General features: G+C 38.5%; 1 protein-coding gene across 3 annotated transcripts in view; it reads left to right on the top strand.

The window, feature by feature from the left end:
* plxna2 (plexin A2) overlaps positions 1–27,184 on the top strand; it is a 215,696-nt gene that overhangs the window by 76,365 nt on the left and 112,147 nt on the right. For 2 of the 3 annotated variants that reach the window (XM_077730404.1, XM_077730327.1), the window contains exon 5: positions 22,638–23,961. In XM_077730404.1, the coding sequence (XP_077586530.1) occupies positions 22,771–23,961 (1,191 nt within the window). In that variant the 5' untranslated portion in view covers positions 22,638–22,770. Of the gene's footprint in view, positions 1–3,417; positions 3,913–22,637; positions 23,962–27,184 lie in introns of those variants that run through there. The other variant, XM_077730479.1, reaches the window with a different exon arrangement.

The raw sequence follows: 27,184 nt of genomic DNA, 5'->3' as shown, positions 1-27,184 counted from the left end.
GGGAACATAAAAAAAATACAAGAAAATATACACTGAAATTATATGACGTAAGCGGACTCTTATAAAATCAAACTTATCACCACTACACACCATCACTTACTCGAGCCTTTTTAAATATTCATTGTTAAAATAAAACAAACAATAATAAAAATTTACATTTTTCAGTCATGCAAATATCCATGTTTTGTTAATTTATCTATCCCGCTTTGTTGTAATATTGTGGTGCCAGAATAAATTAGCATGATGGCAAAAGTATGTATCTATATATCTATATCATATTATATATTAATGTAGAAGGAACTAAGCTTTACTATGCTCTACTAATGTAAAACAAACATATATATATATATATATATATATATATATATATATATATATATTAATATATATATATATATATATATATATATATATATATATATATATATATATATATATATATATATATATATATATATATATATATATATATATATATATATATATATATATATATATATATATATATATATATATATATATATATATATATATATATATATATATATATATATATATATATATATATATATATATATATATATATATATATATATATTTATTTATTTATTTAATATATAGTAAAATGTATAAGTATTGTAAAGCGTTTTGAGCAACATTTTGATGTCTATATATAATCATAGATGTATGCTAATCTGATAGAACACGGGTTAACACGGGTTTAATCTCCTGTTTGCTTGCAGCTATTTCTTTGGTTTTTCCCCAAAAGATCTTCCTATACCCGCGAGGATGACATTGCGCATCTAGGGTTGTTGGAATTCTTCAGAATTGATACTGAAAATGAAGACGTTAATAGATTTGAATCCGTAAAATGGGATTTACCCTCAAGTGTGCTTATGTTTTCTTCCTTGAATACATACATATATATTATACATAATGTGGGTTTTCTCCAGGTACTCTGTTTTCCTCCTACATTCCAAAGGCATGCAGGGTAGGCTGATTGGGCACTCTCAATTGCCCCTCGGTATGAGTGTGAGCGTGAATGGTTGTTTGTCCTTGTCTCCTTGTGCCCTGCGATTGGCCTCTGTCCCACAGTCAGCTGGGATAGGCTCCGGCACCTCCCGCGACCCTAGTGAGGATAAAGCGGTTCAGAAAATGAGAGACAAGGAGATATGTGATGTTAGTTTTTCCCTTTATATCTACATTTTAGGAAATATTTTGTGGTAGAATATTTATTGGATAACTTTATTCATCCCATATTCGGGATTTTTTTTTACATGATTGTGTAATTGTGTTCATGTTTTATGCTGTTTCGACTCCAATTATGCCTGCCAACTTGAATAATTTTGATTGCAGAATAAGCTGTGTTAACCAGATGGCCGACTCATATTGCCATTTTTTTAGGCTTTTTCTGAGTATCGACTGTATTTAAATGGTTACAGTACAGCACAGCACGTAGAGTGACTTTGGATCCAGAAATGGCTTGGATTTACTGTAAAATAAATTGCTGAAATCTGGCTTAGACAACAGAATTTGGTCACCTATTATAGTTGTAATTTGTTTATTTTGTCGGATGAGATTTTTAGAAGCTACATTTCCTTTTTTAGGTCATTAAAATTCTTTTCCCCAGAACAGAAACCAATATTAGCAAATAACACCAACCTCTAAAATGACATTTGACTAATTACATTTATTTTAGAGAGACTAGACTAGAGTGACACAGAATGTCCAGCCAATTTCATTTTGTTGATTTGTTCCACACATCTGTACTGCTCAATTGCTTTGGAAACGTATTCTTTGCGAATATGGCACCCATTTTTCACCTGTTTGCTTTCTTGCACCTTTTCCTAGTTTTTTAGTGGATGTAGACATTTTATCCCCGAGTATAGTCGTCATAATATTCCAACTATCTTGTCATTTGCCTATAGACCTTCTCACTCGGAGCCTTTCCTTCTTATGTTTTTATTATGACCAAATTTCTAATTTTCTTCTGTCAGGCAAATTTTCCTTTTGATTTAAAAAAAATGTTATTGTCAACGTGTACCATTTATTGACCACCAACCCAGGGGCGTTGGATAGATAACTAACTGGTGAGAATAGACAAATAGAAGTTTTGTGGATGCAGATGTTGTTCACATCTGTAACTATAGATGGCAGTGTTCTTACAGAAATTAGGCTATAGTGGGGTGAGCCACTCATTTGCTTTCAATGTGTGTTGGAGTGAGTGTCACTATTCCTACCCTGGTTTACTAAGGGTGCTTGACATTCCTCAAATGACTTGAATTTCCCTGTGGCTGCTTTACATTTAGGAAGGAAGGTGCTTCAACTTAGTTCTCTTTTGTAATAAATACACCCATGCCCTAATGGTTGGCTTATGAAATGGCCGAACAAGATGTCTGGACATTGGGCTTTATGACCAGTATATTTTAGTGTAAGTTTTGAGATTTATTAAAAATATATTGGCACCAAATGGAATTTTGGCTGGATACTGGATGTTTTTTGTTAAGTGGGAGGAAGCAGTCTGCCTGGAGTTAATGCACGCAAGCATGGGGATGCCAACTCCTCATGGGGGGGAAAAACAAACCCTTGACTTCATCAGTCTGAGTCAGGCGCTACTGCTAACCATTATCCATCACATACTAAGTGTTTAATAATAAAATATTGGCAGCTCATCTTTAGGGATTTAGGGTTCAAGTCCTGCTGCAGACACAAAATGTCAAATCAACAAAAGGAAATGTTGGTGAGAGGCTCATCTGCTTCTTGGCTACTGTTGAGCTTTCTGCATTTGGCACCTTGTCAAAATGTTCAATTATTTTTGAAAATGAAGTAGCATACTCATTTCATTCGTTGGAACCGGTTCCTTGCAAATAATGCTTTGCTTATTGTCGTATTTTTGTTATTACATTTTGCACAACTTTCCAACTTGCGGCTTGATAAAGAGTGGTTAGCACATTGGCCTCATAGTTCCAAGTCGTGGGTTCGATCCCAGGTCAGATCTCACTGTGTGCAGCTTGCATGTTCTCTCGTCTTGCGTGGGTTTTCTCTGGGTACTCCGGTTTCACCCCACATCCCAAAATCATGCACGATAGGCTGATTAAACCCTGTAAATTGCCCGTGAATGGTTGTCCGTCTCCTTGGGCCCCTGCGATTGACTGGCCACCGCCCCTAGTTAGCGGGGATCGGCTCTAGCACCCCCGTGACCCTTGTGAGAATGAGAAAAGGAATGAATGAACAAATTTCCAACTTGGTTGACTATTGAGATGTATCATTGCATTTTTAGAACTCTGGTCCCCGCAGTTTTAAAATCCTATATGCGCCCCTGGTTAATAAATAAATAAATTAAAAATGTGTGTATAGAGAAGAGGGCGGTCTATTTATTGCCTGTGCGCACGTAGCACGCCGCCAGTGAGTGAGAGTGCGCGCGCACCACCTCACGGTGATGATGATGATGATGACGATGATGATGGTGACGATGATGGAGCCGCGCGTCCGAGTCAGTCCAGCTCAGTGCGGCGCACCTCCGCTCCGACGATGCCCGCACAGCTCCCCCCATTTCACAGCTTCTCGTCCAGTCACGTTACTTAGGAGGACTTTCCCCACCGATCACAACTAAAGGAATTCTCCTGTTCTCCTCGTCCATGATCTTTTGAAGTTTGCGCATTTTTTTTCTTCTTTTTCTGACGCGTGGCTGCAATCGTAGGCTACGGACTGTGTGCCTTGAATGAAGGTGAAAACAGGTGGGCGGCAAGGCAAAGGAGGCGACACTTTGGGGGTCGTCGCAGTCGGTGGAGGCGACACTTTGGGGTCGTCGCAGGCGGTGGATGCCAGTCCTCCAGCCGGCATCTGCTCCCACAGACTGGGCTGGAGGAAGAGGAGGATTCCGGGACGGAGTGGGAATATCGGGATGAGAAGGTGAGCTTTCATGCTCAATGGGGGGGTTAAAATAAAACGAATTGTGTAAAATACTCACATTTCGCGTTTCATGCAGGTTTGGCGTTCTCACTACAGCGCGTGCATGCATGTGTGCCTGTCTTCATTTGTCCGTGCGTTCGAAAGGAATTTGAAATACCTCAAACCTGCAGCAAGCAGCTTTGAATTATTATTATTTTTTTATCAAATTGTGTTCAAGTGGGATGCAGTCATGGTTATGTGCATGGATAACCCTGCACATCAATGCTTCCGATTGGTACAGCAAGATGACTCCAATTTTCACATTCTTCATGCAAAATTGAACCTAACTTGGCCATGCATGCAATTTGGACACGGTGACAAGTGACCCCAATCTTTTAATTTGTTCATACTTGGACTTTCTCTTTTTGCTATTACTTCCCAAGGATAAATGTTCTTCAGATTTTTTCTGTGATGGAATAGTATCGCTTTAATGAATGATGAATTGACTGGAAATAGTTTAACCAAGACTTTATAAACAAAGGAAATACAACCTAATGCTCATATTACTAATCAGGATATAAGCATTTAAGTGTGAGGATCTGTAACCAATGACCTCTGCATTTGTCAAAAACTGCCGAAATTGCTCATGTAAACTATTAAAGCCTTTATTTAATGATTAAATGTACATTTTTATATGTATTTTTTTTCACAGTGCATTAATCACAGCAGTTTTTTCCTCTTGTAAAAGTAGTCTACACGTGCTTTTCTAACCTAGTCTTATAGTTACATTAATCTTTTTGATATGTTAGACTACACTTTTTCTTGATGATATATTAGTATCATAATATTCACACTTATTTACTTTGATTTTCTCATTATTATCATAACCTGACTGGTTGATTTGGACAAAATGCAGATTTCTCCTTGGGTTGTTACTGTTTTAAGAGCTACAATATGTTTCTAGTGAGCGTATGTCAACAGTTTCTCATTGTCCTCATTGATTTGTGACCAGCCCCATCCACTTGGACCAATAGCTTCATCTGTTCTATTCAGCCGAGGTGACTACAAATCTTCCCGCTGCAATGCTTCCAAAGAAAATAAACCTTGCCTTCTCTTGAAAATTGCAGCGCATTTGCATGAAAATAATGTACATCTGCTTGGGTGGATGGGGAGCATATTAATTCCCCTGCCCTCGCAATCAAACCCAAGTCCGTCTTTGTGAAGGCACACATTTATTTTATTTTTACGCTCTGTTATAAAGTTGGCTGGCACATCATTATTTTTATACACATCTCATGGTATAGTGTGTATGTGTGTGTTGGAGCCAGCGGCTGTTGGGGTGCAAATTGCTGCATTTAAGAGAAGCTTCCAGCATTGGTCTGATTATCACAAGCTTGTTTGCGTCAAGCTAATTATCATCAATCTTGTTAAGAAAATCACATACAGACATGATCTGTTATTGTTTTACGCAACTCTGCTGGCAATACTGGAAGTGATTTTCCAAAGATATCATGTTATCGGCATACTGATACTAACTTCTGTGCGCTAATATATATATATATTTTTAATGCAGTTTTATTCTGACAGATTCTAATTTTTCAATGATAGATGTGATTTGCCTAAGAATCCCATTTCTCTTTTTTTTAAATGCAACAAAGCTAATTAGACCCAACAAAGACTAATGCCTGTTGATCTTAATTCATTGCTATGCGAATTCAAAAAAAAAAAATTCCAATGTGCCATTGTTAAAACTGATTACATTTCTTTTTAAATATAACGTCCCTTTTATGTTAAACTTAGTTATATCTGCATTTTGACTCAGATATTCTGGTAATGGGTTTCCATATTCATTACATAGTTTGGATTATTCGGCTAAGTCCCACATAGCAAACACATTTGTTCATTTGTTTGGGTAGCTAAAGACATTAAACTCCCAAATGTTATGAATTTGAGTTTGAATGCTTTATCTGTATGTGAGCACTGCGTTTTACTGACGGCCATTCCATGTTGATCAATTGCATCACACACAAAGCCAGATGGAATAAACCGGCTTGATCCTAATGAAGACTGCGTTAAAAAAAAAAGACTTGAAAATTCGTGTTCGTTATGTCCAATTTGCTCAAATACATTTTCGTATCAAGACGGATGAATAAACTCTTTCAACAACCATGCGACGGCAAAATTAAATCAAATACATTTTTTTGCGGTTATGTATTATCTCTTAGGAATTGAAACACAAAGCAAACTCCCACAAAAACAAGATAGCGACTCCTCAAGGCCTATTCCAAATGGATTGAAATTTAGATCAAGAGAGTGAGTGACATTTGGCACAGATAAGTAAATGAGTGATGCAGGTGATGTTAGCCCGTCAACAACTGTGGTGCACCGAGAGGATTTATTTCCATCTGCCGGAAAGACTTTTTATAGACTGCTTTCACATGTTTATCTTGTCATATTCCACTTAAAGGAGGAGTAGACTTAGACACATTTGAATTTGTTGATCCTTAGCTTTAAGATTGGCACAATTGAGTTCTACAGGTGTTTCAGTTTCTTGTGATGCGGCCAAAGAGATGTTAAAAGTGACATTTTGATTGGTTAGCATTGTTTCACTTCATCATGCTAATTTGGAGTTTCCATCATGTGTGTTGCAGGCCAACCAATGAGCCTTTTACACAAAGTTTATTATCATGAGTTAATTATGATCTGAAACATATCACTTTGCAGCAGAGTGAGTTGCTGCTACTTTGAACACTGTGTCAAACCCCAGCACAGTCCCCCCTTACCCCAGACTATGACCCCTTACTACCACTCCCCCACCCCCTTTAGGCAGGAAGACTCAGTGCCATGTAGCTTGAGAGATTTTGACAAGTGGCTGCGCATGGAGGCAGAATCCTTGACCTATATCTTAATGAATGAATACCGTGAACACATCCATGGCTATGTATTTTGACCCCCCCAATCCAATTGCAACCCCACTCTAGCCAACTGTCTTTCTCAGTGGACGCACATGTAAGATAATGGGGCTTTTGTGCAAGCGCTGACTGACTCACTTTAGTCTAAGATTTAGTTTCTGTCTTCATGCTTGAGCCAGTGTACAAATATTCAGCGGGGTTTGTTTTCATGCAATTGCACCCCCCTCCTTCACGTTGTGCATTTCACCAGGATCCACTGTACAGCTGTCACAATGGTGTGCTGCGTTCCCGCTTTTCTTCACAGACTCCTTATGTGCTTGTTTGTCCAAAATTCTTGCCTTGTTTGACCAGATTGTGCTGCAGAATTTGGACTGTTTTGAAAGTGGAGTTTATCATATGGACATTTTTCTTTGGGTCTTTGGTCTTTGGTTTTGGAAGAAGAACTCGAAGAGCTTCAGATCTCTCAAATGCTTAGATCAGTCATTTTCTAAAACCAATATTATTCAAATGAGTTACTTCAAAGTTCATTGGTGCGGTTGTAGGAGCGCAAATGTCAAAATCAAACGGACTGCCCTCAAACTTTTCGGACATCCTGAGAGAAGAAAAAAAAAAGGTTTTTCACTTGAGTGTGAATAACATCTCAATATTTGCTGAAGATAAAACATTCCTAAGGACTGTTTTATTGCTCTCTGGTCACTGGAATAATTTTGAGTCAAATATATCCTTAAATATCAAGATTCTTCACGTATAGGTATGGAATAGTCAACTGTAAAAATGTTGGGGCAAATTGTTACTTTCAGGATATAATACATAACAATTTTAGTCCTAGTCAAATGCTAAAACATTTACATAACACTTTAAAAAAAATCAGTTGAAGGTCAAAAATTTAGGATTCGCAAATTTTGGATAATCCTGCATTTACTCAAGATCTTATACAGTACGTTGGCCCACTCTTACCCCGAATTGGCCTGTCCTTCAAAAATGCATTTTTGAAGAGTAGATGGATGGCCAAAATGAATATTTGGGACACTTTCCCAGTCCAATAGATGAGTAAACAAGACAGTTTTCAAGGAAGTGAAATAATTGCCACTTTAGGTCTACGGTTCCGTTGCAAATCTTTGTTGAACTGGTCAATTGGTCATAGTGTAAATTCCATCACAAAATAAAGTAATACTCAGGAAGAAATGCTTTGTGACCTTGTGCTTCCATTTGCATTACATCCAACATCGACAAATAATAATAATGTGATGATATTAGTTCTTATGTGGTCTGGAATGTAAGACATTTCTGCAAAGGTGCCATCAATAATCAATTAGTTGAGGGCATAGGAAGGTGTGCTTGCTTAGTTTATGGCAACTTGACAAAAATTGAGCAAGAAAAAGAAAAGAGGAGGACCAAAGAGGAAGGGGGCGGCATGATAGATGCCAAGAGGCAGCTGCCAGGAACAGATGATTGTGTGTGTATGCGTTTTGCATGTGTGTGATTTGTGCATGGCTGCGTGCGATTGTGATTTGAATTTCAATTTGTTTGGCTGCCTGACTCCCGTTTTCTCGAGACATGTTGTTTGTTCGTATGGAAACTAACATTACATCACTTAGGTCAACACTGACCCCTGTTGATGAGAATGTTTTGCCGTGGTGCATGCAAAGATAATGCGTTAAAGTCAGTCACTTGACTTCAGAAAACGTATGCTTAAAGTACGTCTCCACTGATATTTTTACAAGTAACAACATCTACCAAGTTCGTAGATCGCGAAAGAAAAAGTCAACCTCTCCTGGAATAAATTCGGCATCCGTTGAGGTGTCGCTGAGTTGAATGCAAGGCGAGGGGAGATCATCTCAGTCCAATGGCGAAACAGTGATGATTTTGTGGTATAAAACCAAAAACTGATTGAAAACACTTGACTGTAAACTGATAAGCCAAAAAATACATATGTATACAATTCGTTTTGTATTACCAATATTTGTGCCAATACTGTGCTTTGCTTGTAAAACTACTGCATTGTGGCAAAACCTAACTTAAAAAAAATATCATTATGTTTCCATAAAAGATTAATTTGGATGGTAGTGTCAACTCTGAACCGTAGTTGAGAGTGATCAGATACTCGGTCTTAATTTGCACACCATCAGAAATTGCAATTCTGCAGTTCTGCACAAATGACGCTTAAATCATTGCTTACCCCCTATATTTTTATCACCGCTTAGTCTATATGTGAAATATTTTATAAACTTGCCATCTTAACAAAAGGTGCTGTGCAAGATGAACTATAATAATAATAATCATTAACTCAAGACATCATTGTTTGTGTAGGTAATCTTGATTTTTGTTTCTGTGTTTGTATAAATCAAATAGACTAACACAATGTTCTTCAAATTTTCCTCCCTCGTCAAATTTTGTTCTTGTAGCAGAGAATAACCACTTGCTTCTTTTTTTCCCTATTCAGCTAATTATCACAAATTGCTAAGAGCAACAGACTGGTCTTTTCTGAAGTAGCATCTCTCTAAACTCTAACCAAAATCATTTAGAAACACACCAAACACGACAGCATTTGGCAGGAGTTGCAGTGAAAATGATTAAATAACGAGTTGAGGCACTGATTTGAGTATAATTCTCTTTTTTTCCACAATAAATGTCAGGTTTTTGCTTAACAATTGCACAACTCTAGTTCTTCCCAGTTTTAGACTTCACATTATTGACTGAGTGCTCACAAAATGTATTAATTAGCTGTACTTACAGTGAATAGTATTTTCAAGGCAAATACTAAAGTTGAATTTGACGTGTGTAGCCAATCATTTTCTCTGATATTTTCTTTTAATTGCAAACTTGGTCCTTAATTAAACATCTGTTAAGCACTACCGAGTCCTTGACGTGTACACCTGAACTGTGTATTCCTCTTGCTGCCCCTACTAGCCTCCTGACTCGCATGAAAAAATTACTCTTTCTATACACGTTCACTGTTCCTGACCCCTTTTTGCTATTTATCTGATTATCTTCTGACTTTGAGGGATCATTAGGGTCATTTTTGACTGGCCAAACTGTTTTGGCAAGCTATTGTTTGTGAGACTAGCCTTGGTACTTGCACGCCTAAGTCGCCTGTAGCCGATATATACTATAAAGATGTTTTTATTTTTTTAAATTATTATGATCACTAAAAAATAATGGCATTGTAAGGTAGAAGGTCATAAAATGTTTTTAATCTTGGTGGGGACTCAGGTTTCTTCATTCATGCCCACACATTATTGCTGATCAGGGTCCGAGAGACTGGCAATATGCTGAAATCCAGTAAGAGGAAAAGGGGTGGTCTGGGAATGCAACATTGAGTCAGACAGGATGTCAAGGGGAAGCTGGAAGGGAACATGAAGGCACAGTGGCTCTCATAGTCATGTGGCGGAAACTTGTTCAAAACACTACTTGGCTTTAACAGAGAGTTGGAACATGGTCCGTCCTAATATGACTTGATGAACCTTTCGTTTGAATGCAGTTTTTTACTAGTGCAACAAAACCAGATGTTGAATTATTGGAAACTAACTCACAGAGGTCTGCAATTAAAACAACTTTGCTGGACAGACATAGGTCTTTATACCAATTGGCTGGAAAAAGTATTATAAACCATTTAAACTTGATTACTGAAAAAATAATTTGAACAATTTCTGCTGACCGAGAGCAAAAAGTTGCCAGTTTATTTTCACTTGTACCTTTGACAAGACTGTGCGTGGAGAATAGTTACAATATGTAACTATTCTTGTCATAAAGAATAAAATCATCTTAGATGATTTATGGTGAATTATTAACTTCCCTGCTTTGCAGCATCTAACTGTCCCTGGCGGGATGTTTGGTCGCCGGACGTTTGGTCGCCCGGACGTTTGGTCGCCCGGACGTTTGGTCGCCCGGACGTTTGGTCGCCCGGACGTTTGGTCGCCCGGACGTTTGGTCGCCCGGACGTTTGGTCGCCCGAACGTTTAGTCGCCCGGACGTTTGGTCGCCCGGACGTTTACTGTCTGTAGTCATTCCTTTTTCATTTTTATTTTTTTGCAAAGTCATATAACAATGTTTCCTTTTAAGTGTGATGCAAAGGAGCAAATTCTCTATCTGACTCCCACCCAGAGTGAAACAGTGTCTAAATATCCCAATTAGCCCACTTCAGCATGTTTGCGTGCCCCAGCTGCTCCTGTTTGTGTTGCTGATGAAATGCTGAATGGGGGCTTTTTTTCCCTCCCTGTACATTTTCTCGAGGGTCGCAAACAGTCGATTTTTATCATTTTCCCCTTTCCTGTTATTGCACATTTTTTTCTGCCAGAGTATGATTATATGTTTGCATGCCGCTGCTGATGTGGTTTTAAATGGAGCAGCGGGGCTGTTATGTTTGGCTCATTCCGTGAATGTTCGCTGTGTTTTAGCCCCCACCAATGCCAAGTTGCCCAATTGTAGGGAAACACTTGAACCGGCCAATGTCATGTTTATGCTGACTCTGTTCATCATTTCCTCCGCCACAGCATACTTATCATCAAGAGGTTGCAGTTACATCCCTCACTTGAATTGAGAGGTGGCTCATTTTATGGCCCTGCGGGGTGATCACTTTTAAAGCTTTGCTTCATCATCATTGTCATTATAGTTTGAGTGTGCGGTCTCACAAGGGGAAAAAAGTTATTACAACTTAAAACCCTTCATGTCACAATCCCGATTGCCTTGCTTTGCTGCCGTCGGAGACTGACCGAGCCAAGCATCGTGACGGGATTTTCTTTCATTTACTGTAACGTTGACATGATTGTTGTCCCCCCCAAGCCTTCCTAATTTGGCGGTAGTATTTTTTGGCTCTTTCTACAAGCACTATGGGATCTCATCCCAGCCTGCTTTCTTTACTTAACAATGAAACATATGCTAATTTTAATCGCCTTACTAGTAGAGATTAGTCTTCGATCAAACTTAAAACTCAAGGGAGAAAATGGGTGGGGAATGATTGATTACTGCTAAACTAGACATCTAAACATGGACATAATAATTGATTAATTCCTGTAGATTTTGCCCCGCAGAGAACACTTAATTATAAGTTTCACAATTAAAACTTAGAAAAATTGTAGGCTATTTTAACTTGCCATGACGATTCATTTTGAAATACAACATCATGTGTCAAATAGCTTTTTTATTTTGCACGTTGTCAAAATTTGTCTCTTTGCCCACTACAAAATAGATTTTTTTTGCCTTTTGGCAGGTCTGTATTGTTAATTGTCCCAATAATAGATGGAGCCAATTTGAATAAGCCTTCGGAACATGTCGTGAATTTTGCTGGGATAACAGACTTCTTCAAACTAGAACAGACGCTGAGCAATTCCAATACTGACTGCTGACATTTTCCCTCCCTGAGAGCGGCTTATTATGTGTGCAATTATGCCAGTGACAAGGTTTCTAGAAGTCTCTCTTCAAGGTTCACTAGATCAAGATGTAGCAGCAGAGGAATGCCTGCAGACAGTTGCATGAAGCTCTCCGACGTCAGGCCTAAAGAATATGGATGGTCGTGTTATGTCTGTGGAGCGGGCAGCGAAGCGACCCGGGAGCTGCTGGTCTGTGAAAATGAGAGTAAAGCTCTTATTCAGAGACCTTCGGATGTAGCTGACAGACTCCAGTTGCTAGACAGTCAGCCGTTAAAGGAATTGTTATCTTTATGATCAAGTTCATCCCTGCAGAAAAGAATCTTGTTTAGGAGTTTAAAAAATAACCATTTTCTTTTCTGCTTTTTTTTTTATAATGGCAAAAAAATGTCGATAAAAGGCGAAGCAAATTTACCGTAACCGGTCATTTTAATGCCAGAAGTGTTTTGGTCAGTCAAAGGCGAGTATTTCAATTAAGCCGGCACAATTAGGCTTGACTTCAGATGCACTACTGTTTTGTGAAGACGACTACAATACGTTTAAGTCATCACTCATTTTGTCACAAACTCACGGATTTTGTACTTTCAGAAAAGAATAGGTCAGGATGAAGCAGAATTAGCTGAGTTATACCAGACCTGAGTATTAGTTTTGCTGTGCCTCATTGGAATCGGCGGTGAGTTGTAAATGTACTGTATGCGCCTTGCAGGCCTGTTCCATGTGGGACCGCACAGGATGGAGCTCTGGCCCGCACACAGTGGAAAATCAAAGTTGGCTGGTTTCCTGCGAGACCAAGTCCACAGAGCGGCATATTGCCATCTTGTTTTTTTTATTTTTATTTTTTTAAATAGAAAATCATGGTAATTTTCTCTTGCTATAATATATTGGACCTTTTTCATTGGTTGTAATTTTTTTTGGTAAATCACTTCTCAAGCTAACTATACAAAAATCCTGGACTATGAATTCAGGTCACTGTGGTAAATTGAAGTGCAAGCGATTTTGGCAAAGAAACAGCAGCGTATGGTATTATTCACATAAGCGGTAAACATGGAGTGTCAATTTTGTAGAGGGTCATCCAGAGTATGAAATCAGAAAAGGGAAGAAGTCCTCAGGATGGTCCAGAAGGATAGTGCTGGCCTAATGGACTTCTCGGGCGTTATTTAATAGGGTTTAACGATAGATAGAGCAGAGAAACAAATGTTGTCGTTTATTCCTTCCTTTTCTTAGTCCAAGACATTATTGGCACATGTGGACTGGAGTTTGCAGTGTTTTTGGGGGGTGAAAGTAAACCTAAAAAGGACGAGAAGAGGATTTTATGGTAATTAAGGGAATAACACTAGGAAAAGAGTGAGAAGTAAGCACATTAGTTGAGTCCTCACTCCTAAATGATATCAGCGAGATGTTAATGGGAATAAGAATGAGGTAGTTTGCACATGTGGTGTGAATGCAGGAAAAGCTTCCTGTTAAGGAGGCTGTGAATATGCAGATTCGTGGAAACAGACCCAGAGAAGGCAAATCAGGATTTGCTCCCTTCAAAGTGAAGACCAGGAATCCCCAGAACATGGTATTCTGGTCGAACCACCTATTTTATTGATTGATTTACCTTGCCGTTGTACTAATATCAACTGAAATTCTGCCAGTATCGGCTAGATGTCTTCTAAATGTGTTTGATACCCCCATTATCGTTGAACAGTCAAAGTACTTAAATAGAACATATAATACCATACAGCATTACATGTTAACCACATGGTATGACGCTGTCCACGGTAGTCTACTTTTAGAGTAGACCATTTACTGTAATCTGTTGATCTGGGGTAACCATATTACAACATGTGTAATTTGGTGGGCCTTTTACCCATATTACAAGAATGGAGAAATAGTAAATATGGCAGAAAATCGGGTTAAGTAACATGCTTGTTTTAAATATTACAAGATAAACATACATTTCAAATCTATTCCTTGTGCTTCCTGGCCATGTTTTCCCCTTTCTATGGGTGAATGCCCACTTTACTCACCACACGCCGCTAATTCAACTCATCGAGGATAGATTTAGCTAAATAACTAGCCGCAGACTCGATTTTGTAGCGCTTTATCACCCTTGATGAAATTAGTGGAATGTGTACTTGGCTGAAGCAGGAACAAAAATACACAGGCTCAACCACAACCCACTGGCAATCACATAGTGGGCACTCGATCTTGGAACAAAATAGGTTTCCTGCTTCCTGTTATTTCAATTCATAACCAACAATACATATTATTAATCTTTTCTTCATGTATTTTTTTTCTTTATCCTCTTCATCCAAGGATTTGGCTTCAGTTCTAGGTGTTTCTTCTCGAGCTCCTGTTTTAAACCAGCCTGGCTTTCCTCAGACTACTGATTGTCAGACTTAAAGTGGTATTACAAAAACACAGCGTGATAACACCCTCCTAGGGTGAGGATAGGCAGCCCATGTGGAACTTAGTTGAATCCCTCCTGACGCCAAAATCACTAGTATGCGATGTCTGGAGTGTTTGTCTGCTACTATGAGCTTTGACCTTTTAGCAGGTCAAATGGTCAATGGAATAAGAAAGAAACATGAAGAGAAAAGCAAATCATCTTGTTTTTTCTTTCAACATTTCCATGCACAATGGGAGCAATTGGCAATTGGAGTAAAGGGTTTTGACAAAATGCCACCCCACTGCGGTTTAATTGAATTCATAACTATGGATTTTAGCAAGGCTCGTGCTGACTTTTTCCTACATGTGTCAATTTTAAATCACTTTACTGTTATATACAAGAGGGCAAAACCCACCATCTGATCCAGAAGGCTAGATATCTGGGCTTAGTGGGGAAATTTGGTTTCCATGCTGTTTTTGGGTTAGGGTTAGGTTGAGCTATTTATGAACATTACTTCGATGAAATGGTAGTGAGAGAAAATGAAGGGATTATTTTGACTGACACCGTCTCTGTTTTGATCCCCTTAGCTATTCTTGCCCTTAAGCCTCCATCGGGAACCATTACATAACAGATCTTGGTTGTGCAAAGTGGGGTAAACAAACAAATGTATCAAAGCCTTGTGGTGTGTATGTGTGTAGCATTTTAAGGAGGAATCTACCTTCCTGTTATGTAAAGAATTTATTCAGAGCTGACAATTTTACATTTCAAATTATACAAATTATGAAACTTCAATATTAGAAATCATCCCGATAATGGGGGTATCAAGCACACTTACAAGACATCTAGCCTATACTGACAGAATTTCAGTTGGTATTAGTACAACGGCAACGTTAATGTGTGTGTGTGTGTGTGTGTGTATATATATATATATATATATATATATATATATATATATATATATATATATATATATATATATATATATATATATATATATATAGATATAGATATAGATATAGATATAGATATAGATATAGATATAGATATAGATATAGATATAGATATAGATATAGATATAGATATAGATATAGATATAGATATAGATATAGATATAGATATAGATATAGATATAGATATAGATATAGATATAGATATAGATATAGATATAGATATAGATATAGATATAGATATATGTGTGTGTATATGTATATATAAATATATAAATATAACAATAATACTGTATGGTTATGGCTCTTGATGTCCTTGCCAACATGGGTCCTTAATGTGGCCAACACAGTACATCAGCTGGCCATTCCGGGCTATGTGACGTTAACATGCCGACTTTTGGGAGTTGTTGATGTTCCTCCAGCTTGTTAGCTAGTGAGAGTAATGACTACATGGCTTCCTTCCTTCCTTCCCTACTTCCTTCCTCTCTCCACACCCCAGCTCATACATTCAAAGCAAGAATCCCGTATCACCCGTTGCTCTCACTTTCACAGGATATCATTCACTTTTTCTCCCCTCTTTATCAACTGGTCATTTTTTATGGTTCTCCATCCCATTGAGAGTTTTTTGGACGCTGCAATTTTAAAAGGAAAAACTAACATTTTGAGTACAAATAAAGTGCAGCCTCAACGGGTTAAAATTGAATGGATGCTCCTGCTGTCTTTTTGGGTGCTTATATTAATATTAAAATTCTCGAACTCTTTCAAATTGAGGCAACAGGAAACATGTTTTGTTAGGTTTCATACAACAACCTATCTGATGTAATTGCCGTAGACATACTTGTTACTGGGCAGTGATAAATTATTCTAGAATATTTCAGTTGTATACCTCAAAGGTCAGTTTGTTTAGCGTAGTACAGCTGCAGGCAGATAACAAAAGCAAATACATCAGATGCGAAATCTACTGAAACACAAGTGCGTCACGTTCGAAACATACTCCTTCTTTATGTCTAAATGGCTACGCAAACGATTGGTTGTAAGACCATCAAAACCCCTCTAAGTAAGGTTGTTTATTTTCTATATTGACCCTTATGCTTTTCACATTGAATTCTGTGCCTTCCTTTTACAAACCCAGTCTTGGTTCGATGCACCAGTACGGAAAAATGTATCCTCCCACTTACCCTTAATTCTAATGACATTGTCATTATGTTGTTTTGGTGAAAAAAATGACAGTAAAAAGACAATCTCAAAATTTTAAAAAGAAATATGTTATTCTTTCAAAATGGGCAAGACCCTGATAACATGAAGTGTTGTACACTGCTGCTATACAAATGCAGCTGCTGTATAACCATTTCCTGTAATGTTTCTTCTGTAGTACTTAAAATTCATTTGCTTGTCATGTATGATTCACATTTGATTGTCTTTGTCGTACAAATTCCATATGCATCTTTACTTTATTGCTTTACCAGCATTGCCACGCCACAGCAGGGTTTCCGCTTTACAAATACTATTGCTCATGTATTTCATTAATAATGTATAATAATTCCACACATCTCCTCCACGCAAAAATATACACATACATTTTATTTTTACTGATTGCCTTTATAGTACAATCAGTTACTTTATAAGCTACTATTATTCTTTTAAGAAGCCATTGTTTTCTCATTAACACCTCAGGCACACCTGGCTTGATAGCCCTTTATTTGCATGGCATAAATCTAGTTTTGAATTTGATCTCTTATTCGTTTACTTCTCTATCATCGTCATTTTGGTTTTCTCTCATAGCTACTGGTTTTTCCATTGTATTAATAAGCTAACAGAAGTGTTAATGTAGCAAGATGAAAGCGCCTCTACTCACGTATGGTTGCAAACAGGAAACAAATTCAGTTCCTCGCTGAATTAGTCATAGCGTATACACAACTTGGCTTTGAAGGCAACATTCTTTTTGTGTTGTCTCTTGAGTATTATTTATTGCCCTCCAGGTTGTTGATGTGGCACCAATCGAAGAAGCTCTTTCATCTGATCTACCACGTGTGCGTTGTGATAGTATGATGTTCAGGTGAGACAGTTTGATCTATTGGCCTCCAGTGACATCCCACTCTTGCTTTTTTTGTCAGTTTATTTGTTTTTTTTCCTACCCCACATCCATTGAGGATTCCCTCTCCTCTGGCTGAGGTGTTTTTACAGTTTAAATTTATGGAAATGAACCACAATAGAGAACATTTCTGTCTGCTTTTCCATGGCAGACTGACTTGGATCTAGAGCAGGTTATTTGGGGGGAATAGAGGTCTGATGGAGGCGAAGCAAATGTCACTAGCGTCACAATGCCGTTGAATTTTCACTTGGTTATTGTCATATTTTACCCAAATAGTGGGCCAATTTGCTTGAGAAGCAGCATTGGGTGGGATCTAAGGCTGGGGTTTTGTATCAATACTTGTCCTTGATCATTTGTGTTGCCAAAATCCATTATCCTCACCTTTTTTCACTAATTGTGGCATTGTTTTAACAAAGAATGATTGAGGGCTAATCCGTGCAAAGTTTGTCTTGTTTGTCTACAGGTGCTCCTTAATTTGGCATGAAAAATGCAAATGATGATTTAATGCAAATTAGCAAAGTTCTGAGACTGTTGGTGGATTTGACCTGGCATAATGTCATCATGAACTATTATCAGAATATGAGCAGACAATAGACTTATATTAAAAAGAAAATCTTAATAAATATTATGACCAATTCAAATGTTCTTTCATTCTACTTCCTAGTGGAGGATGATGATAATTACATTATTAAGTTCAAAATGAACTTGGAGATGTATTTGGAGGTGGAATCTCCATGAGAGTTGGACATTGGATCAGTAGTTTGCATTTTGATATTAACCCTATCTTTTTTCTTTCTCTGACAGTTTTTTGCCATAGTTATTACATTAAAATAATGTTTAATTGTTCTAATTATTAATGTTTTAAATTAATAAACAACTTCAAGTTTAATATAACGAATATTGGAGGTCTACCGTGCACAAGGATATTGTGGTCATCTCTTCCCACACATTTCCACTTTTTAATACAAAAACTTTCCTTGGTGGAATAAGATCCTTTCCTCGCAGTTCACAACCGGAGTATTTTTTTTTTCAGATATGGGCTTAGGAACTCGTCCCATTTTTATTTAAAAAATCAATACAATCCCTGGAACTTTGCTTTAAAACTACATCAGCATTGAGCTTTATATCAATGTCGTCATCATTGGGTTTGCTCTTGGGTGGAAACATATTTCTGGTTCCCTAATGTCGACTTGTTCAATTGTGTGGTTTTGCAGTAATGCGTAAATGGCGACATTTCATTGTGGCCTCAACACAGGAAACCTGACCAGATGAAATGACGGCAATTACTGAAGCCACTTGTGGTTTCTGGGAGGGGGGGTTAAACCTCTCGTTTCATTCTGCTCCCTTGTTCGAGGACTGTAAGGACGGATGGATAGATGAATTAGAGAAAAGTTCTGCTGAGCAGCTTGGAAGCTGACGGATGGATCTGGCACTGGAGCAGAGCTAGTCATTTCCTAGCAAGACAAAGAAATGTACAAATATAACTCAGCCATACATGCCAGAAAGTCTCCTCATTTTTGCAGCTCTTAAGAGAGAAAGCACTAATGTACCAGAATTTTCAATAATCCTGTAGGGACAAAAGAAATCGTCTCATTAGGATCAAATGAGTGTATTCATTAATTTTTTTCATCAGTATTTCATATCCATGTGCCAACATTCCCCACAAATGAAGCCATTTGCAAGATGCTCAAAATAATCAAATTATTGTAACAGCACCTCCTTGTCTTGACTGACTAACCAGTTTATTGATGTTGTTTTGAACACTAACACATTGACTTTACTTAGGCGTAAAGATTTCATGCCTCTCTGCCATCATTAAGGGAATAGCAGTCTAATCCAAGGCATGAAATTACAATCTCCCTTTTCCTTTTCCCGTTTGACAACAGACGAATCTGTGAAGGGATTTCCGCGTTTATGTTCTTTATCTCCCAAAAGACAATTTCACTATGAATTGAGGAGATCAAGACACATTTTGGCGGCATTACTAAGAAGCTTAGCACATACAAAAATGACAATATCCTACTGTATAAGAATTGTAGCAGGTTGCTGGGTAACGTCAGTTTACATGTACGGCTACAAACGACTTCCACTTATGACATGTTTTGCTTTCATTTTACATTAGCAATTCTTTTGCTCTTCTGATGCGGTGATGCTTTTTATCGACTTATTGCTAGCAACATTGCAGCTGCCTCTGACTTGCTTGAGAGCTGTTTTGGGAGAAAATCAACATCATTTTCAGCACCATTTTTTTTTTAATGGAGCACACTGCATGATCATGAAGGGGAAGTTTGTGGAGCTCAGTAGCGTCTGCCATACTGCATTTTAGAAGTCTTAAATGGTTTGAAATCATGATTATGTCATGAATAAAGCATCTAAAAGTGCCAACTCATCCTGCTGCCAGAAAGAACGACTGCTTTATTGGAAAATAAAACCCCTTTTTAAATTTATTAATTTGTTGTATGTGCGGTTAGTACATCTGTCTGACAGATCTGAAGTTTGAATCTGGCATATGTTCTAGTTCTGGAGCCTGCTTGATCTCCATGTGATTGCCTGGCTAGATTGGCATTCTGCTATATTACAAATACAAGCAGGTAGGTTTAGTTAAAAGTATAAATTATTTATGAAGGTGTGAATATGAGTTTGAATGTAATTTGTCTACAAACTTAAAGCCTTTAGATGAGCTCTTTCATTGGCTTAAAACTGCACTAGCTTTTAACTTTTAACTTTTCACTTTGAAACTAATCGAGAATCAAAATCTACAAAAAGTGGATAGTTTTGCATGGCATTCCAATATATTATTAACACTGTACTTAATTACTTAAGAACATATGTTTTGGAGTACAATTCTCTGCATTAAATAAAGTTCTTGCGCTGGAAACTGTGACAAGCATTTACAACCTTGTTGCATAAAAAATGAAGAGCATTGTGGAACATGTTATGAATCCAGCAGACCCACGGCCAAACCGTTTGTTGTCCCGTTAATTTACGGGCTACAAACATACTCTGGAGATGAAGTGCACACTGAAAATTTATTAACCAATGTGTCTCAAGGCCAATAGGTTTGTCATTCTTTTTTTGAAGGAGCTTTTGTAGTAAGTTTTTTATTCCATTGGCACAGTAGCAATTAATTAGCATAATCATGAATTCGCAAGAATGATTTAATAAAAAGCATCAGGGCTGAGACACCACCCATATTTTATCCACGCCTATACCCCGCCATGCTCTTTGTTGTCTTTGTTTGAGTCTGTGTGCAAAGTAGATCTCTGTGCAGGTAAAATCAGACGTCTGCTCCACCATCTTTTCCTTTCAGCTGTTTACCCCCTGGGAGTTTTTTTATGCAACATCCCCCATCACCCTTTTAATGGACTGAGTATGACATTGACTCTCATCCATCTTTACTTCTTTTTCACTCGGCAGACGGGGACTGAATGAATGGTGTAAATATGTGCCGACATCAAGGTGACCTATTCATACTGCTTGAATAAAGTTTTGTTTTGGTTGAGAGCGTGACTGCATCTTGGACACGCTCAACTCTGACCCTGTCGAGTTCAGCAGCTGAGTAAAGGATTTCCAAAGAATGAAAACAATGCTGTTTGTGTGGGCTTCAAAGGGCCCAGCTTTTTTTCTTATTTTTATTTTTTGTAATGGCGGGTTAGATTTACAGAGACAAAAATTACCATATAAATGCAAAGAGGAATGATTCATTCACCATACTACTCGGTGGTTTACTGGAACTGGCATTTCAACTGGGGGGGAGTCCTAGTGACTTTTTACGAGCCCCCTTCGTAATCTGTGGGCACCTACAGATGCTCGGTTGTGTTGTGTTGCGGTGGGCTGGCTGGGATATTTTAACACTGAATTGGTGCTATGCATAAGACATTTTTAGATTGCTTAAAAGAAAGTAATTTAGACAAAACTAATTGAGACACAGACAGACATAAACAGTAAAACTGTTAAATCACATCACCTATATTCAATTTGTAAATATTTTAAATATTTGACACTTTATTTTAGTAAATTAACAAAAATCAATAATATAAGGCCGATACAATCCAGCAGTCCATAGTTTAAACTTACATTTTATAACTATCGGATGCATGGATGACCATTTTGCAGCTAGTTTAGTCTGCATGTGGTTACAGAAACATTAATTTATCTCATAAGAGAGGTTTGATAAGAATTTAAGGCAAGTGATTGATAATTCTCTAATTATTCATGTGTGCTGACTGCAGCAATTGCAATTTCAGAGCTAGGTGAAAAATGCAGGCCAGCCCAAGCATCCCCTTTTTCGCCCGTGTGCACCTCCTTCAGCTCCACTGTAATTACCCTTGTTGGATCGCTATGCCTAATCGTACTTGATTTTGCGATTTGCCGCTATTGTCTCTTCACTTGTTAGCCTCTCGCACTGCTGCTTATGATGGAGTGTGGTGATAAACACTGTGCAGTGTGGCTGTTGTGAATGTGCTCCTTGCACCTGATATGAAAGTATTTAGGAATGAGCTTGGCCTTGTTTGAGATTTAGTCCTGCACAATCTTTTATATCAGCAGTAGTGGAAAGGATAAACATGTACAAAACAGCAACACAGGCATGTGACAAGTGTATGTGTATATAATTTAACCATTACTTTAATGTTATTGACTGTTCTATGGAGTTTTACTTTCATAAATCTACGGATAAACTAATGACTTGTTATTTAGTCCAGTCACACGGATTTTCACACAGTTTTTTGTTTGAATAACGGAAATGTTATGAGTCAGTGTGATGTAATCTATGTCATTGTCTCGAATGGTAGCAATTACAGGAATTGGTGACTATGGGGAGGAGTGAGTTAGGCTAATTTCCACTATTTTAACTTGCCTCAAGTTTCTAGTGGTGTCCAAGAAGTTTGTTTGGAATGCGCGCCATAACCATTTCCTGCCATTGTCTGTTTAATCCGCTCACCCCCGAATTTTTGGTTGTGCGCTGCCTCAATAGAATGTGAACCTTGACCCTCCTTATACCTGAGCCATATAGGTTGATTAACACGCGTTGTTCTCTTCTTCTTCTTCTTCCAGAAAGATGTGAAGGGGCTTGTGACTCTTGGACGGACAAGTTAGCCTTCAAAAAACCAAAGCAAGAAGGTCTCCATCAGTCTTCCCTTCCTCATCCACTCACTCTGCATCCTTTCTGAAAAAAAACCTGGTAAACATGAAGTGTTTGCTCAGAGAGTCATCACTCAAAACCAGAATGGGAATATTAGCTTCTTTTCTAGCCTTCTGGCTCCTCTTGCTCCTTGCTCAGTGCAGCGGGCAGACGTTCACAAGTTTCCACCCAGAGCAACGAGACTGGTTCCTCAACCACCTGACTGTTCATAAAACTACAGGAGCTGTGTACATTGGGGCTGTGAACCGTGTGTACAAACTCTCAGGTAACCTTACCCTGCTAGTGTCGCATGACACAGGCCCAGAGGACGACAACAAGGCCTGCTATCCACCCTTAATTGTGCAGCCCTGCACGGAGCCTCTGGTCTCGACCAACAACGTCAACAAGCTTCTCCTCATAGACTACTCGCAGAACCGCCTGCTGGCATGCGGCAGCCTCTATCAGGGTGTCTGCAAACTCCTCCGACTAGACGACCTTTTTATCTTAGTAGAGCCGTCCCACAAGAAAGAGCATTATCTGTCCAGTGTAAATCAGACTGGGACCATGTACGGGGTCATAGTGCCCTCGCAGGGACAGGATGGCACTCTGTTTATCGGCACTGCAGTTGATGGAAAACAGGATTACTTCCCTACCATCTCCAGCCGAAAACTACCCCGTGACCCAGAGTCTTCTGCAATGCTTGACTATGAATTGCACACTGACTTTGTGTCCTCGTTAATCAAGATACCCTCAGACACGCTAGCGTTGGTGTCCCACTTTGACATCTACTACGTTTATGGTTTCGCTAGTGGCAGCTTTGTCTACTTTTTGACCGTTCAGCCCGAGACGCCAGAAAACGGCATGTCGTCAAGCGGCTCCGCCAGTGATCTTTTCTATACTTCCCGCATCGTTCGCCTCTGCAAAGACGACCGCAAGTTTCACTCGTACGTTTCCCTCCCAATCGGTTGCGTGAAGAACGGCGTGGAGTATCGGCTCCTGCAGGCCGCCTACCTCGGCAAACCTGGCAGTATTCTTGCCGCCGCGCTTCACATTGGCACGCAAGATGATGTGCTGTTCGCTGTCTTCTCCAAAGGCCAGAAGCAGTTTCACCGTCCACCTGATGACTCTGCGCTCTGTGCTTTTACTATCCGCGACATCAACGCACGCATCAAAGAGCGACTGCAGTCCTGCTACCAAGGAGAGGGATACCTGGAGCTTAACTGGCTTCTTGGCAAGGATGTACATTGCACCAAAGCGGTGAGTTTTTCGTGTTAGACACTTTTCTTACGGCTTTTGCCAGCACACTGTTACATGTATCGGTTCTATGAATTAAACCTTAGTCAGAAAAGAAACAAAACAAGCCATGCCATCACTGCAACAATATTTTAAATGAAAATGAGAATGACTGGCACTCAAATGTTTTAAGTGTTTGATCACTCTGAATCTATAGATAATCTCTACACAGATACAACATCTTTAATAGCCTATTAAACTAATTATGGATATTCTCTTTCATTAGAATATTTAACAAAATGTGCCTACTAAGTCAAAGAAACAATATTTTTCTCGGGTGATAAACAGACAACCCGTTATTCTCAACTCAGAAAGCAATAGCGAGTGTTTTTAATTCAGGAGTAGATGTCATTTCTTGGAAAGGCACATGAATAAAATAAAAAAGCCCAATTATCTGAAAGGTTTGCTCCGAGTTAAGTCTCTTGATTTTTCCTCATTCCCCAGGAGGCTCCATTCCGCCATCATCTATAATAGTTAAAAGAATGTTCATACTATCTGATTGTGTATTTTGTGCCTCATATTTATTTTAACGGTTTATCATCCACTAGTACATATGTTCAGGTTTTTAGGATTTAAACTACTGATTATCTTTACTGAATTCCCAATCCCTCTCCTTTGGGCAAACAATTGACCAATTTAATGAAAGTCAATGAATTATTCATTAATGCAGTGTCAGAGATGGTTATTATAAACGGCCTCTGTGGATTTTTGTGAGTCTGAGATGCAAAAATAGGTTAGAGAGGATGGTCGACGTTTTGGAATAAGAAGCTGATTCTACTGAGAAATCGGTGCATATCTTTCCATCCAGTTTCCAGCTGAATCCCAAATCATCCCAGCATGTGATGAAGGATGCCAGGCATCACCTGTCATGCTGCACCGCCCACTACATTCTACCGGCTGTATCATGACGGGGATTCGTCACATGACACAGCCCAGGCAGCACAATAGTCATAAAAAGATGTAAAATAGCACCGTACTTGAAACCATGTTCTTACTCATAAATCCCTCCCATATTATGGATTATGCAGATGGGTGTCAATGCATGAGGAAGTCTCGAAGCTTATACAAATGACGTTTAACAAGAGGATGTGAGCCGCGCTAACAATGTCTGCACGCTGTTAAATCCCCGAGTCAAACAGTGCTGTGCCATTGGAGCCTTCCATTAAGAGGATATATGACATCATTAACAAATCAAAGCAGTTTATATGGTTTCCCGGCTATCCCCTCTCTTGGTTTATTGGTACAAAAAAAGTAATTGGTTTTTGTCTTTGAAAAGCAGTTGATGTCGTAATGATACTTTTTTTTTGGATGGTGACACAAAACATTTGGCAGTAAGCATTGAAAAAAATATGATCATTAATTTTGCTTTTAATTTTAGTATAAAACTGATTTGTAGGAAAATATTTAAATTCAAATTAGATCCAATTCTGTCTAAAACTTTTCCTAGGTTGAAATAATCAATCTCATCTCATGTGTGCATTATTTATGCATGATTACTGCACAGGTGTGCCGTAGACTGGCCATGATGAGTAATCAGGAAAATATTCGAGAAGTTTGTCCTCATTAAAATGGGAGCAAAAACAAATGTGTGTTTATCTTCTTAATTTTAATTTTGATTAAAAAAAATCAAAGAATCTATCCTATATCATAGACTTCTAACATTGGGCAGGCGGTAAATTCCTTAATTATCCCCCAAGTTCTCCTTTCCTTTCTGCATATCTCCAGCCTGCAAGGCTGAGGCTGGGAAATGGAACGAAGGCTCAGCTAAGGGATTCACACACAGCGCCCAATCAAAGATTTATCGCCTGGCCGTCCAGCTTTTTGCCATCTGGAGAGTCACTACATTTCTATCGTCCAGCCTTGCAGTGAAGACAGTGCTCTGTGGAATTCTCTTATCAGGACAGCTTGACGTCTATCGACTATCATACACTAGAGCTACCAATTAAGTACAATTCAAAGCAAAGGGATGCTCAGATTGATAACGGCGCAGCTGAGGGATTTCTGAGCCCCCGTATCCTGTCACATCTCACACAAACTTAATTCCAATTCCATTCCAAATGAAAGACTTTTTAATGAGATTACTTGAATGTGAGGGAGGACGAGGATAGCAACCATGCTCGCTAAATGTTACCCTACTCTTTGATGAAGGGTTAGTGTTATTTTTAGCCCAGTAACTCCACTAAAGATAATGGCTTTAGGTTTTTTTTTTATGTCGTCTGAGTGGGGTTTGTGATAAAGCTGATGAAGAAGGAGACTAAACCACACTGGGACCTTCGGGATTTGCCTTCATACTGCCAATTGTGATAAACCTTGCATCAAGCAAACAATCCTGATGTAATCGCATCCAAATGGTCTGGATCCCCTAAAAATGAAGGGAAATTCCTGTGTGCGCTTTAGCTTGTTGCCATTGGTTACATGCTTTTCTCTATAATATTAGCTGCAAAATCACCCATTGTATTTATTTGCCGTGTAAAAACTTTCAAATATACTTCAAATCAGGTTTTGTGCTTCGTAATAAAGAACACTAATGTGCACAAAGGTCCCTTTTGTGATAAGAACTAATGTGACAAAGGAAAAGGAGGAAATAAATTCAAGTGGAGGGTGTTGCCGTTAATTCTTAGGCAATTATTTCCCCTCTAGCTACACAGCTTTTACTCCAAAAATCCCCTCGTGTTTTCCTTAACAAATATTTCCAATTTGAAGGGCTATAGAAGAGACAGAATGAGCATTTTTGGCTTCTGAGCAAGAGGGAAACATAGCCAGAGAGAATTTTGCAATGACAAAACGCAATATGTCTTACCATCTCAAAACGAATGCTAGAAGGCTTAACTGAACTGTACTGAAATGACCTACTCCTGCTTCCACAGTCGCATTGAACATAACTCAAAATCAATACTGGTCTGGTTTGATAGTGTAAACTAGAATGGCACTCAGTAGAGCAAAGCAACAAACAACCGTGGAATCATGAGCCGACTACATGCAGCTCTTGAAAGAGAATGGTGGCAGCTGTCACAGTGATTCAAATCACAAAGTTTTCTTTTGTGTCAAAATTATTAAAAGATATATCATTTTTACTTCCTCAGTCTATGCAACATCCACCCTAAGATTGCATGGATATATTTATTGTTGCTGTAGTGCTGTTAACAAACAGATTGACGAATGAAAATACACACCAAACTTTATACTT

This window comes from Stigmatopora nigra, chromosome 1, assembly GCF_051989575.1.
Source record: "Stigmatopora nigra isolate UIUO_SnigA chromosome 1, RoL_Snig_1.1, whole genome shotgun sequence".
NCBI classification, from domain to species: domain Eukaryota; kingdom Metazoa; phylum Chordata; class Actinopteri; order Syngnathiformes; family Syngnathidae; genus Stigmatopora; species Stigmatopora nigra.
The sequence above is the reverse complement of the archived record's forward strand: the minus strand, read 5'-3'. Positions and strand labels throughout refer to the sequence as shown.